This window comes from Ptychodera flava, chromosome 6 (assembly GCF_041260155.1).
Source record: "Ptychodera flava strain L36383 chromosome 6, AS_Pfla_20210202, whole genome shotgun sequence".
In the NCBI taxonomy this organism is placed as follows: Eukaryota; Metazoa; Hemichordata; class Enteropneusta; family Ptychoderidae; genus Ptychodera; species Ptychodera flava.
In genome coordinates, this window is record NC_091933.1 from 12,651,805 (window position 1) to 12,667,425 (window position 15,621).

The 15,621-nt window shown below is 40.9% G+C and overlaps 1 protein-coding gene across 3 annotated transcripts; it reads right to left on the minus strand.

Moving 5' to 3' along the window:
- Nucleotides 1-19: 19 nt before the first annotated feature.
- Nucleotides 20-15,371, minus strand: LOC139134864 (uncharacterized). Of its 3 annotated transcripts, none has more exons than XM_070701937.1 (7): nucleotides 15,157-15,371; nucleotides 6,174-6,295; nucleotides 5,602-5,674; nucleotides 4,705-4,795; nucleotides 3,613-4,005; nucleotides 2,827-2,880; nucleotides 20-2,491 (listed from the first exon to the last, which is right to left on the minus strand). In XM_070701937.1, the coding sequence occupies exons 2-7, from the start codon at nucleotides 6,255-6,257 to the stop codon at nucleotides 1,207-1,209; spliced, it is 1,980 nt and encodes a 659-aa protein (XP_070558038.1). In that variant the 5' UTR covers nucleotides 6,258-6,295; nucleotides 15,157-15,371; the 3' UTR covers nucleotides 20-1,206. The 3 variants fall into 3 exon arrangements, with proteins under 3 accessions (XP_070558038.1, XP_070558037.1, XP_070558036.1); XM_070701936.1 differs by having other exon boundaries at nucleotides 15,241-15,349; XM_070701935.1 differs by lacking the exon at nucleotides 15,157-15,371 and adding an exon at nucleotides 11,493-11,653.
- Nucleotides 15,372-15,621: the final 250 nt, after the last annotated feature.

Genomic DNA, 15,621 nt, shown 5'->3' on the forward strand with positions numbered 1-15,621 from the left:
ATTGAACAGTAATCTACAATTCGTGATTTAGTACACATGATTTTTATTGTTCATGTTCTGTAAGGGTTTATAGCAAAATGGTAATTTCTTAAAAGAGAAGGTCCATAGCCGTCCATGTAACATAATCAAATTATCATCCGCTAGGATTTTGTAGAGATTCTAAGCAAGACAAGTTTACCGGTACTCTCTGTTGATTGGAGAGTGGTCTCAGCGGTGTTGAAGTTACAAATCTTTGTCAAATTACATTCAACATGAGTTCAAACAACACGACTGGCTGAAGTTTTTTTGTGTTCGTAATATTTTGTGATTGTACCATCTTCTGCATAGTTTAAATTGTAATAGTATCTATTTAATTCAGTAAGCAATTCTTGAAAAAATTGATTCTTCGACTGGCAAGTCTGTCACTAGAGGGCGCTATCGTACGGCGGGTCTTCTTGTACACCCTGCACTGATCCAACTCGTGCTTGCTGTTTCATATGTTGTCGTTATTCTGAACAGCAGATTTCAACAGGAAATCCGAAACTCACAAAGAGAGGGTATGGTTCTACTCCAAGGGGTACGATGTAAAAGTCCAAAAACACCGCATTCCTGTGTTCACAGTAAATCTAATCGAAATAAGAGTTTGTAAAGAATTGGACGTATATGCTGGGTATTTCACCCGGTAATCAAAAGTACATAATTGCAGTTTTTTGGTACCAATCTGACTACGTTAGTGTTGTTTTCGTAAGTTCTTACAACGATGTGACGATGCCATTGTTTTGGTTTTGGCATTCCATCACATTGTCTCCCGACATAAAATCTACAATTAGTTACCTGTTGAGCTCTGTTCTGGAAACACTTCCATAATGGAATGCTTCCAGACTCATAATCTCCATCAAATAACAGCGTTGAAAGGAAAACTTTCCATAACACATAGTAAGATGGCACAGTAGCAGCGTTTCCTCAACAAACAAATTATTTTTGTCACAGAGCAAATAAAGTCCAGTGTGGCTAATTAAATTAAACCGGGACCCATCATGGTAAAGATGGCATCTATAGTTTTTCCACTACCTCTATTCAATATTAAACACTGTCCAAAGGCACTTGGATTAGTGCAAGGCTGCCGATAGACAATACAAGGCGTGGTCCTTTCCCCGATCCTTGACCTTACAACATAGAATGGTGGGAGAAAAGTTTGAAAAACCACCGCTGTAAGCAGGCACAGTCTCATGTTCCAGCTACATCAGTTCCCGTAATGCTAGCCTCTTCCCCTGTACTCTCCCCACGTTCATCTTTGCCGTCAATACTTGTAACATCGCCACCAGTCACGTTGTCACTTGTGTCTTCTGTCTGTTGCCCAGCGTCACTGACTCTTGTTTCATTCAGCGCGATTTGATCGTCCGTGACTTTAGGAGTTTCGATGACGTCAGTATGTAGCTCAGTGGCGCTGCCGACGTCATCAACACCACCATCATCATCATCATTATCATTATCATTTGCCGCAACTTCGCTACCGGCATCGCTGACATCTGGCGTATTGGTCGGCACTTGGGGCGCCGTCTTTGGCACCAATGTTAAGACCGGCATGCGCACATCATACGTCGCCACGTCGCTCTTCTTTTCCATCTTTTGGCTGTCGTCATGGTTACCATCTACTGGAGAGTTTTGTTTCTTGCTATCACTCTTGTTGCTAAGCGTCCTCCGCCTGGTGATTTCTTCACCTTTGACCTCCAGCTTGATTTCATCATCGTCATCTTTACGACTCGGATGACTGGCCCGACTACTTGAATGAAAACTTTCTCCAGACTTTGCGGCGCCGTCTTTATTGTCTACCTGACTGGGTGCGTCCGGAGCACCTTGAATGTGATTATCCTGCGATTTTTTGTCTTCTTCATGAAGCAGACGATTGTTTGAAACACTTGCATCGGAACTGTCTCTGTACCTAGCTTCATATTCTTGAACAAGTTGATCACATAAACTCTGCGACGCTGCGGTGTCAAGTTCATCAGTATTTTTGTCCTCATGTCGTTGCTTGCTCAAAGCCTCATTGAATTGGCTGTTTATGTGACCTTCTCTTTGCAGAACGGGCTTGTCAGTAAATATAGGGGGCGCTGTTTTGAAATTAGCACTTTCCTTATCTGGATACACGGGTTGGCAAGGTATTTTTATCGGCGGCAATACTTTGGCTTGGCTCGAAAAATGCACTTCATTATACTGTCCCTGCATTTCCATCTTCATCCCGAGCTGTCTCTCAAGTCTGAAATTCCTAATGTGTCTGTCTTCAGGGTTCGCATTCATGCTGTCCCGATAGGCGCGCTGCATCTCGGGACGCCACGTCTTCACTCCCAGCTCTTCCGTCCTGTTCTTCCAGTGGTTTTGTTGTTGCTGTCTGTGCAAGGCGTCTTCGTCTTGCTCCAAGATGGCAGATTGTCTATGGTTGTCGATGACCACTATACTCGATGGATGCCCGCTCCTGTATTTGCCTTTCTGTTGGGTGATGAACACCAATTTCCTGCGAGACGGGGAAAAACAATGCGGGGAAAAACATGCATGGATAACCTTAAATTTGACAAATACGGCCTGTTGAAAGATACAAATTTTTCGTCTGAAGTTAAATATGCCTAGTATCGTGTTTTACGATCCCTGATTTGAACATTGAACTTTTACCACGGAGTGTACTTTTTCCGGCCAAACATTCCCAAGTGTTCAAACTATATTCGGAACCAGATTATTTTCTCCGCAGGTTTCATATTCGATTACGTTTGCAATACGGAAGACGGACAGAACAGTTAAGGTATCGAGAATTTACTGTAAAAGTATGTCAGAAAGACATTCTGAGAGACTTGCCTAGATCTTCCACCTTGATATATGGCAAAAGGCCCCTTTGGTGGTTCATAACTCCTGAAAAGTCAACAGAAAATACAACACCAATATTTTTACGGCATACGAAATTCACGCTTTGTGCATGCGCAGGAAACTTACGATCAGATGACTTGCTACAGTTTCACATGGTCCACATCTTTTACCGGATTCCAAATTCTGTTTTGCTGGTGTTTCGGAGTAAAGCTTTAAAGTGAAAAATCTAAAAGAGATCCCCATTTATGATTCTACCCAGGGGAAGGGCAATTATGGTATTGAGGAATATATACGGCTAGCGGAAGCTATGCAAAAGTATTCCTGTTTCTTGTGTATAAGAAGTAACAGGGAATGGTTTTTACGGAAAGTGCGGTGCAGTGTGACATGACACTACATGATAGTGTTCAAAGAGATTTGAAGTGCGTCGTCCTATATCGTGACGTGATGTCCACTTTCCTACACCCCATATAATAGTGTTCTTCAACAAATTAAGGCCTTGCCATAGACCCTTTCTCTAGGGTCTCTGGCCTTGCAAACGAGTTCGAAATGAAACGTGAGGCTAGCTATATCTTCGGAATTATTGCGCTCGTGAACATAGCCATCTCCCCCCTACACACACACACACTCTCTCTCTCTCTCTCTCTCTCTCTCTCTCTCTCTCTCTCTCTCTCTCTCTCTCTCTCTCTCTCTCTCTCTCTCTCTCGTTGAAGAGATGATCCCTCATTCGTCGACGGAGCTGACTGAAGTGTACATTTTTCAGTGTAAACTCATTCTTACCTGATTACCATTGGCGTCCTTTCCAGATCTGACTTCTCCCCTCGATACAGTTTATATCGATCGTCCATATATCTATCCATGACTTGTCGCCTCAAGATGATCTTATCGATCAGATTCTGCATGGACAATTGATCAGAGCGTTTCTTCTTCTCGGTCGCTTCCAGCATGGCAGGCTGTGATGGCTCCTCGGTGATTTGCGACGGCTCCTCCGTACTTTGCAGCGGCTCCTCCGAATTCTGCGCAGGCGCAGGCTCCTCCGAATTGTGCGATGTTTCTCCCAACGAGTGTCGAAAAGGGGGAGATGGCGATGTTGTGGTCGGCCTGGTAACTTTTTCGAGGGGTGGTAGCTCGTGTCTGCCCGTGTTTGGTGCCGACGTTGTTTGTAGTAACAGTCTGTGCAAAAGAAAGGTGGCTTGTTTAGATGTGATGGAAGATACGTTAGCTGATGAGAATGCATTTACTGACTTCACTGTGATGCTCCTTGATCCATTTGAATGTCATATTCCAAGTTCATTTTGAGGTGCAGGTAAAGTGAAACGATAGTGAATATCGCTATTAACATATTTTATTGTTTGTTCATCTACACTGACCTGTCTAGTTTTTTCCTTTGGTTGGAATTCGAGAAAAAAATGCATCTGAATCAGAATATATTGAAAGCCGTCTGAATCAGAATATATTGAAAGCCGTTCACATAATCATTTCAGGAACAAATACAAACGCCTTTACTGAGTCCCCATTTCTTCATGGTTGATTTTACACAGCAAATTGATCTCCTTGAAACCATTCTCTCATAACGTGAGAAGGCACATACACACAATCTGTAGCGTATTCCAATAAGTTGCTTTCGTTTTCACAACTTTGCGAGACTGTGAGACATACCAGTCCGTTGTTATACATGACTTTCTTACTGTCACTTGTGATATCGTTCCAGCCAAAATTTTGGAGACGATTTATGGGTCCTTGACTTATTTTCTTTGATCACGATGTTCGTGAAATGGTACGCGAGATCATAGACCCTAGAAAAAGGGTCTGTGGTGATATATGCCCCCACTTCTCCGTTCACGTAAAAATGAAACGTGATAACATACTTACTCCATTCTTAGTTTTGTATCGTACGTGTCTGTTATCTTGTATTGATTTTCAAATTTCCTGAATTTACGTACTTTGCCCGGTAACATTATACCTGCAATGGAAAACCACAATTATGGCAACTTTCAACTTGGTCAATGCATAGACCCTAAAAAGGTGGTCAATGATGTATTGCTATTTTAATGTCTCACTATGCAGTCAACTTTTAAGGTTGCACATTACAATAATAAATACTATCACATTCCGAATTTTCATATCGTGTTGATCCATACCTATAACCTCAAGGGGGCTCCTCTATCTCTATTCTCAACAGAGGATACCATATACTGGACTGGTCCCCCGTCGCTTGTCTTTTCTTGGCAGCAGATACTGGCTAGCCAAGCGTTTGCGTTCATCCCACGATCTACGCAACAGCCTACCACTTAGCGTCATAGTCTGCTGAAGTTTATTCCATCAATTCATTCTGTTTTCATATTCACTTGCCCACAAATTTTGACCAAGTCTCGCTACCTACTTAATAGTAGTCCATAAAATATAACGAAGAACAACTTGCCTATTCATGTACTTCGTTGGTATTTCTCACCCAAATGCGCCCACAGTCAGTCTTCAAACGAGCTATCTACGTCTAATCCCCATATTCCAACTTTTAACCCAGACATTTGTCAAACAAAACTACACAAACTTTGATGCATGCTTTATCATCCGCCCCATTCCGGTGTTGCGATATTTTTGAGGTCACGGAGGCTAGGTCATGTGGTGGCTCCGCAACACAGCCTTCTATTCCCGTGACATTCCAGCTCTACGCACACCTTATGACCTTATTAATGTCCGCCATATAAATGATAAACACAAGTTATATGTAGACCCGATGCAAACAATTCGCTGTGAACACAAACATACCTACGCCAGGTGCCCTTTGTAATAGATTTCTTGCCTGCATCTTCATTGCGAACCTATCCTTTGCACGGTTTCTCTGCGAAGAAAATGGCCGTATTATGCATGTAACAACAGTAACCAACATCAAGGTTTCCTTGCGTAATTGGCCATGTGTTTTGATATTATGTGCAATTATTTCTTTCATAAAATACAGTCTATATTGTATTGTCTCTGATGAGATGGCAAAATTTTGGTACGGTCACAAGATTTCCAATTCATTATCAGAACAGTCTCACTTTGGACGATTTTTGAATTTTTTGAGCTTTATGGTTCAAACTCACCACGCCAACACAACATTCATTATTCGTAATGCATCAACAAGGAGCGTTATCTCGATTAGGTTTTGAACATCACACGAGCGAGAGTATACCGATAGTATATTTAGGTGTTTTAAGAGCAAAGTTGCCAGCAGGCGTCACATCGCGGGCCGTGTCTACGGTATTATTGTCCGAAACCACCTGATGATACAGCCGTGGAAGCAATGAATAAGGCTCCTTGTCAATGTTTGTCTAAGTAAAACATTTTAATGTGTTCACCTTGTCTTGAGTCGCCCGACTGCTGGGTTCTTTGATCGTCTTGTGTCGGTACATGGCAGTTTCTTTAGAAGGGGTTCCTTTCATAAGTCCGTTCGGTAGCTAGGGAACGGGAAAGCCGAGCCCTGAAGCGAAACAGACGCAGACATCAGTTTTATTGACAACGACATGATTTCACCCTTTACTGTCGGTACAATTTCTTAGATCAAAAGTATATATTTTACGATCTCATTTGTTTTCAGGGCCTGATGTCCGACACCCTGTCTTCACTGACTATCACTTGGGTAATTTCCCTGCCATGTAACGTAAACACTCTTGGATATCCCTCGGTAATTAGCAACTTTTGGGTTTATAATATTGATGTGTTCACCGTACTTCTCGATACCTTAAGTAATTTTGCCAGCTATGTGAGTCATAAAAGTCTAAGGCGGTCCACCATATTTTCAATATAGGCAAGAAACGTAAGATTACAGAAGCAAGGGTAAAGTTTACGGTTATACAGGAGTTTAATGTCAGAAATGGCTAAAACTGTGAAAAGATGAATGAGTTTGGCTAGTTTCAAGAACAAACAGAACCTTTTGCCGTGAAAGCGGTTACATATGTGTTAAAAGCATTTATGATATCACCATATCAAACTCTTGCTGTGGTGAGTAGTCGACTTTTTACCCACTGTGTGGCACAATAGATTTCAATATCACGTAGTCTTGCCCCTCCCCCCGACAAAAATTGTTTAAGGTAGCGAGCATTGGTAAAACGTACTACGCTGTACTTGTCATCTCAAACTGCTGCATCGATACGAGAGGATAAAATAAACGTTTGGTCAGGAAACATCAGCACCGGTGAACAAAGGTCGGTATAAAAATAGGCTGAATTCCCCGGATTGAAAATTCCGCACTGGTTGTTAACAAGCCAACACGCTCAAATGCGACTCGTGATTCTTCGGGAAACTTGTGAGAAAATCAACATCAACAATTCACGAAACGTTTCCCAAAGTTTCCAATTTCCCCAACAATGACTTGAATGCAGTTACGTGTTTTGACGTCCAACGATGGTCCTTCCAACTGTGCAATGAAATCAATCATGAAAATGTCATGACGTTTGTTTCTTGTTAAATAACGATACACGGGCAAATCACGCTTTCTATTTCAGACACGACCCATCATTTTTCAAAAATTAATTTGCTAGGCTCGACGAGTAAATCTTTTTAAAAAGTATTGCCCTTTTTTAGCTGGCGGCTACCGCTGAGCTAATCGATGGGTCACCTTCAGATCCCTCGAGTGGGCCCTCACCACAACGGCACTTATACTCTCATTCATACACAAGTAGATGAAAGTCTACATTGATAGCGCCACCTGGGAGCTTTTAATAGCCATTGTGACCTCTCAAAGGAGGTCATGTAAATAAACCTGTCAATCGATTAGTTGCCCTGAGAGTATTTTGCCAATTGCAATTGAGATCTCGTATATCCCTCAGTTGACAACCTTATTAGGACTTCTCACTACTGAAAAAGTATTGGGCAGAAGTATGCGGAAGAAGACATTTCAAATACAAAGGCATTACGCATCCATACCGTCTACATAGCCAGCGATCAAGTTTTCTATCAATTTATCTACCTGGAGACCAACGTTATTATATGTCTGTCAGTCAGTCTGCCTGCCTGTCTGCCTGCCCGCCAGTGTGTCTGTCTGTCAGTGTGTCTGTCTGTCTGTCTGTCTGTGTATCTATTCAACCATCTCCGCCTGCCTGTCTTTGTCTGTCTGTCCGTTCGTCCGTCCTTCTGTCTTTCCGTATTTCTGTCCATCAATCCATCCATCCACCCATCCATCTATGCGGGGATACCATTCTTGTTTACAGACAGCAGACTGTTAGGAGATTGCAAATCTCGAACACGAAGCGAAGGTCGCTAGGTCTAACAAATACGAACCCTGCAAACGTCACATTATGATAGTGTGTCACCCTTCACATATCGCCTATAAATATTAGTGTGAAACAGACCTATAGTATTGTGTTTTATTAAGGTAGAATGCGTCTCGAAGACAGATATTCGAACACTCAAACTTTTACAATAATCCTTCGGCCTAATTGTTAGGACTCATTTTGAAGCTTATGAAGTAAATAAAGTTTTCACAGACTTAGTTTAGTGAAAACCGGGATTGTATTTTCCCCAATACAGATAACACTGGGATGCGGCCATTTTGAATTTTCAAAGTCGGTAAATATCGAGTAATTTGTTTTTCTAGTAGCACAATTTGCACGATGACACCCCTACGGTTTTTATTCTTGATCTTGAAAGAGAATTGTTGAAAATTTGCTGAAGGAAAGTGAGAGCAAAAATTTAAATCCTCCATTTTTGAGGCACGAAGTATACCTTAATTCCGATTTTAACGTGTTTCTTCTCGTCTGTTGTTAAATCCACATCGTTAATGTGGCTGTAAAATTATTGAAATTGAGGAATATTAATCTTTTGGTCTGCAAGTATGGCGATGGCGTCTCAGGTCCCCCTTTCCCAAGGTCTCGGACAAGTTCCTCTTTGTTGATGTTAGCTCCCGTGAAATGTTCATCGGAGGCGAACCGTGCTGCTTATGTTGTCGTCCAACGATCGGTAACAGATATTGACTCGGAATTCCTAAATAAATGCTTTTGAGTAGATTTTCCGAAATCGTAGTACGTACAACACACGGAATAAGCTACGGCTGCATCGCAACCCCTACAACGTCGAAACAAACAATGGCCAAAGGCAACGCTAAAATGATAATCTTTCTGATTTTGAAAGAGTCGCCTGTTGTGTGTGTGAAAGACTGGAGTGCGTGGAAACAGTACAATGTAATTTTTTGTGCTGAATAAGTTTCTTTTGAGCCAACGAAAAATGGATAATCTGCTGGATTGATTTATTGATGGAACTTGAAGATATGTGCGCATACCGATGAACACCTCATATGTGATGTCACTACCTATATTTTGCTATTGTTCGGTTTTTATTGTGAAGAGTTTTCTCTAAGCTAGGTAAACTCCATTATGACATTGTCCCAAAAACATTTTCCACCGACTATTTCATTTTAAGTCCCTATCTTGTACCTACTTGCTAGCAATTTCAACTGGATCAAGATAAATCCTCCGCTATATATTACAGTGAGTTCAACAAACATGTTGAAAGCATTTTGTAGAAATTGGAGTTCTCAACAATACGGTGTCACATTTTTTCTTAGTGTATACAGTGAGGTACACTACCTCAAAACTTAAGATATAGGATCTGTCTCAAACTGTCAATCCAATCAATCGAGAAAGTGAAAATGTGTTTTTATTTCCGCTTTTTCATAATTGCCAGCTAAATCAACAGTTCTGATAGAAGATATCACGCTCTAGTGTTTTCTTTGGCAGTTTTCCCACTCTCTTCCACAAACTAGCGTCATTTGACGGATGTGGCATCTGCGCAGAATCCTTTCAAAACAATTCCCAACGATGCCAATTCCGAAATCATTTTGTCTCTCTGCGTGTCCGATTTTATTTGAAGTGCTAATGTGCATTTCAGTGATCACAATTTCACGTATGCGCGCGTTGTACCTTTCATACAAAATATATGGGGCGATTTGGATATTCTGACATTGTTCAATGTGCTGTTGTCTAGTGACGCAGCCATGTAGATGCTTTGTCTACACACTTCTATCGAGGTGACACGGGGCAAATCGCAATACATATGGACAGGCCACTGTACAATGTAAATTCAATACACATGGGACAGCACCTTTAATACACCGTAAATAATTCGCCTGTATTTGAAGAGGATCTCGTTCCAGCATTGATTGACTAGTTTTCGCATACAGTCAGATTTAGGGTGTCAATTCATGCACTTACTAGTGGATTGGAAGAGAAACGTTTCCAAGTTGATTGTTTTGATGCACTGCAGAACACTAAAGGAATATATATATATTATATATATATATATATATATATATATATATATATATATATATATATATATATACACACATACACACACATACAAACATAGATGTGCTCGTGAGAAATTTTAGTGTTCTATGCTAAAAGAAGAGCGTTATAATTGATAACAAAAATTACTGCAGGTACAAAGTGATGATATCTAACATAACATATATTATTACTTTGTACCGTAAGCAAATGCGAATCGTTACCTGATGTATGTATGTATGTATGTATGTATGTATGTATGTATGTATGTATGTATGTATGTATGTATGTATGTATGTATGTATGTATGTATGTATGTATGTATGTATGTATGTATGTATGTATGTATGTATGTATGTATGTATGTATGTAGTATGTATGTATGTATGTATGTATGTATGTATGTATGTATGTATGTATGTATGTATGTATGTATGTATGTATGTATGTATGTATGTGTATGTATGTATGTATGTATGTATGTATGTATGTATGTATGTATGTATGTATGTATGTATGTATGCAGGAAGATATGTGGGTAGGTAGGTATGTCTACTACTCGGCACATGACTGTTTCGTCGATTTCAAAGATTATACAGATATTATGACAGATGAGAACTCTAGCAGATTTCCGAACAAATATAGAAAAACAAAGATTGAAACCCAATCTACAGAATTTCGACGATGTAAGATAAAATGTCGAATCACAAGTTGTTCCGTTTTCCTTCTCCTGATCGTGTTATTGTCAACCGTACACCATGATTTGACAATCTACACTGACCTGCACTCGTTCAACGACGTGTATTCATGACAAGGTGACGACTGAACAGGGGCCCTCTTCAATAGACAGCACTTTGCAAAGCAGCGGTTTCTTAGATACCGCGCTTGTCGAAATCACCAAAAGCTATGCCTCTCTATGGGCTAGTGTTTGGGTGCAAACACAATTTTAGCATTTGTACAGACGTAATCTGGTTACAAGAGACTTTTAACACATTCACTCTTGCGCCGACTTTGCGCTGACGGACGTCCAAACTGTCACGCACTGTCTTATCATACAAACACTTCAAAGTCAAAAGGTATTGTTGAAAAAGAAGCTTTAGTGTCTTGAAGGCCATACAGTCAGCTGGCCATACCATGTTGCTCTGCATTCAGTTGTTTTAGACACTTGTATCCCAGAGTGACGAGGGGTCGACGAAGTGATTTCGTCTGCAAAGGCGTAGCCACATAGCACATTAGCCTACGGTAATTTTGACAGCAGCGAAGACCAAAATTGGGATGTCTTTCATAGGTCTATGGACATGTTCAGTGATTATTGGAACTTTGACAGCTGTGTAGCGGGGTCTATAAGTGGAGACCGTTGTTCAATAATTACAGGATACATGAACTACACCCTACCTGTACGACGTCATGTCCAGCGTGAGTTTGTGTTAGTCTCCATTGTGCGTGACAGCGATCGAGCCACGCAACGACGCACTCTTTGGAACTAGGCAGGCGCTTTTCAATAGTGTAGCTATGTTGTTTTGGTATCGGTGTATAGTTACTGGTCGGCGGTGAGTGACCAGGTCGCGCGCATTCACCCGTTAATGAGCGTGCATTGATTTCATTGGTCCTACATTTGTTAGTCGTCCAACCATTGTAAACCAGTTGACGGTGAGTTGACTAACCGAATCGCGTGGATTTGGCCGCGGCGACCGACACGATCCCCGACGGTCAGCGAAGCATGTCCCGACGGACAAATGGGAACGTCAGATAGACTCAGGTATAGCGGGGAAGGATAACAACAAATTAAGGACCGTTCAGCTATTACCCATGTCCACAATGGGACTTCGAAATTGGAGCCAAGTGAATGCCATATAATACTACAGAACACCCCGAGGAGAGTTTAGCTGTCCAAGAGCAACCAAGAAGCCAAACAGTTAATTATACGATTATACAAATGTCGTGTTAATTAAGTTTAAATGACACACAGGGAGGGGCTAAGCTAGCTGTCTATATAACCACCGATGAACTCCGATTGAACATGCCCTCGACTTGATATCTGTACACTACATTTATGCTCCTCATCAGGTGTCAGCCTATTTTATGGCAACTTTTCGGTTCCTTTGCCACTAACGCGCTTCTTCCTCCCCGACATCACCACAAAAAACTTTCTCTAGCCTAAACTTTTAATTTGCTTTTGCATAACTACCGCGGAACGCGTCACACTTGTTTACTGCATTTCAAGAGAACTTGGGAATGTTACCTGGATTAGAAGCACATAGCCGAGCCTCGGCCATTGAACAAATATCTCCCCTGGGAGTCCGGATAAGTATCAAGGAATTTCTCCTTTCACTAATCGCTTACAGTTGCCCACCACCGCGGGAAAGATTGCGTCGGCAACACCCGTTGCCGACGCATTCTTCCCCCTCACAGGAACGTACTACTAGATTGGTTGTCACCTGGAAAATCCATCGACATATTAACACAGTCAATTCGATGGACTGCAAGTATCTGGTGTTACGATGTCTACGGTGTTTTCGAGCTCTAAGGTGTCATTAATCAATAAAAAATATGTTTAATTAAAGGTACTACTCTTGTAAAATTCAAATTAAAGTTCCATAAGTTTTCACTGGTCTTGTATTTTCCTTTATTGCTGGTTAATTTGTACGTTACAGTTTCTTTGGTGTCGATATTATCATTGACAATGGAATTGCAGTCGGGACTAGAATTCATTCATATCAGCAAATACATTGGGCTTTGTACTCGATGCGTTGTGTCCGGCTATCGAGGCTAGTATTATTGCAACAGCATTTTAACATATGAAGAAAAATACGGATATGTACTTGTGTCACGGAACACAATTAAGGGATATTTTGTCACGAAAGATAACAGGCAGGCATGGTAACATTCCCAAGGAGGAATCAAATTCATTTTGTTTGTTTTCTCTGGCATATTGAACTTTTTTCATGTCTGATCACAAACTCGAAATCTCCTACATTTCCTTCAAATGCAATAAAACAAGAAAAACGCAAAATAGAACATTTCCCCTCCAAGACATCGGTTGTTTTCCGTTGTCTCTAGTGCACATTGAACTTTCACGTCATCGATTGTCTGAAATACTTTGTGCGATTTACCGATGTTCTTCATTCACCTTTCTCTATTGCAAGGCTGATTTTTTCCTGTACCACCAAATCGTTCGCATGAGACCAAACAGCCAAACAGAAGAGTTGCAATTACTTTTTGAGGAAGCCTTCTGCAAGGTAAACGGTATCAAGGCATACATATTGCTATTGGCAAAAGACAAGGGAATATTTCTTTTTAATGTTATAGCGGCAAAAATCAGAATAGCATAATATTTTCATGCATAAAATGGCACTGTGGTGATGACAAATTTCAGTCCAAACGGTTCCGCTCTGGAAGAGAATGGCGTTCCTTGGATAGCATTCAACAAGAATTCTTATTCAAGTACGTACGGCCCGAAACGAACTTCCATTCGCTATCATTAGTGGATCTTGACTTAGCCGAACAAAATTTCAAAATTTACTAACAGCTCAGGTAGTCTCCAAAACCGTGACATCGGGGTCAGGGTTTGATTCAGTCAATCATATGCCCACGTTATTCGAGGGTTTCACAAGCAGTTACGGTACGGGTCTTAGCATTTCAGAAATATTACTTATATCCCAGCTATTTATCCGCTCAAGACTGTGAACAGCCCATACCTGTAAGTAGGTAGTGAGTGAAGCTGTGCGCCGTGACAACAAATTGGAAAACTACCGTGCTAAATGAAAGAAAAATGTGCATTAATGTGCATTATAGAATTACACTATTTGCGTGATATCAAGATTTGTGGCAATTTCGCAGCAGAATCTGTTGTCAATGAAATCTGCTACCCTCTGTAATGTTTGTAACGCATTCAGCTCATGTCATTCAAATTCTGAGCCGCAGCTTTCAGACGACTCCCAGAAAGGCACGATTTTCTTTTTCAATATAATAGTAGGTTATCCTAAACCGACACGACAATCATTTTTCTATCGACTATACCAGGTTGTTGGATCCAAGCAAATGTTTAGCATTTTCCAAAATAATTAACCCTTTTAACATACACCTTTTCTTTTACAGAAAATCAAACTTGACCGCTTTCTGTCAAAAATCTCTATGTCAAGGATATCAAACTGTCGAAATTCATCTGACCTTGAAGGTACCCTGTGAGTTTATAGAGCTCCCGAAGATGTTTGACCGAAAATGACACAAGTACTGGGTACGTTTCGAATGTCATACTTTTGACAATTTAACAATTCACTAGGGAGCGTGTCGATGGTCTCCATGTCGAGCTGCGTTGTCGAACAAGGAATGTCGGAAAAATAAACGACACAATAGCCCTATTTCGTGCCATTTGTGTATTTGATATAACCAAATACACGCTTCGCTGCTCACTAAACCACACACACGTCCGACCGTCGGCGATTGAGAGCGACGATAATCAGAAATAGACTAATCGTACGACGGACTGTAATCGCCAATTACCCTTAATTATTGATTCGCCATGGGTATTAAATATTTTGGTATTTATACACGCGTGGTATTTATAGTTGTTATCACAAACTGCGCCCTCTGGAGGCAATGTGCTAAAGAATGTCATATAGTCCAGACTTTTAACTTATGGGAAAATGTCTTGTCGAATATTGGAAACAAATATCACGACACCCATGTGTACATGTGATTACCGAAGTAAGTCATCCAATAGGGCAAGCCTAACTTGAGAATGAAGAATCAAAGAATTATCCCATCCAATAAAAGTATTGTATAATAACCACTGTACCTCAAGATCGCCAAATATGTGCAAAACAAGTCGAACTAGTAACTCTGGAATGCCAACCTTCGCGGCCCGCCGACAGCTATTCATCAGCCTGCGACAGAGATCTTTCCAATGCGAAAAAAGCAGTGAGTTCATTCTGAGTTGAATTTACTCCTATATTTGTACAGCGTTGTTGGGGCACGTCGATACACACGATGGCTCCCTAATCAACAAGTCAACGCCCCCATTCCTGCAATCTTCTTTATTTTACCTCGATGATCTTACCTTGCAATGGTGTATGCTTGACGTGAAAATCAGTCACTAGTGGGCATTCCAGTTTTCCAACATTAACAGAAAAGTATCACTTACGTTATGCAGGAGATACATTCGCAGATCAGCACTTCAAGGCACATCTCTTACATGTAATTATATCAAGACAAACTTTGCACATTATAGTCCTCGGGCTATGTATGATTACATCACACAATCGCATTGACATCATTTGTCGCAAACAACCGATAATAATCTTCGGTAAACTCGCTAAAAGATACACACCCAAGGACATAATGACATTACATTGTGAATTCCTAACAGTATTCGAGACATATAAACATATTATCTTGGCATTAAATGAACTAACAAAGACATATTGAAAAATAATGGAGTTACACGTATATGTTCGATGCATGCTCGCCAGCCAGAGTTTTGGTGTGTTTTTTTCCCGCTCTGCGTATAGCTACGCTGAAGTCG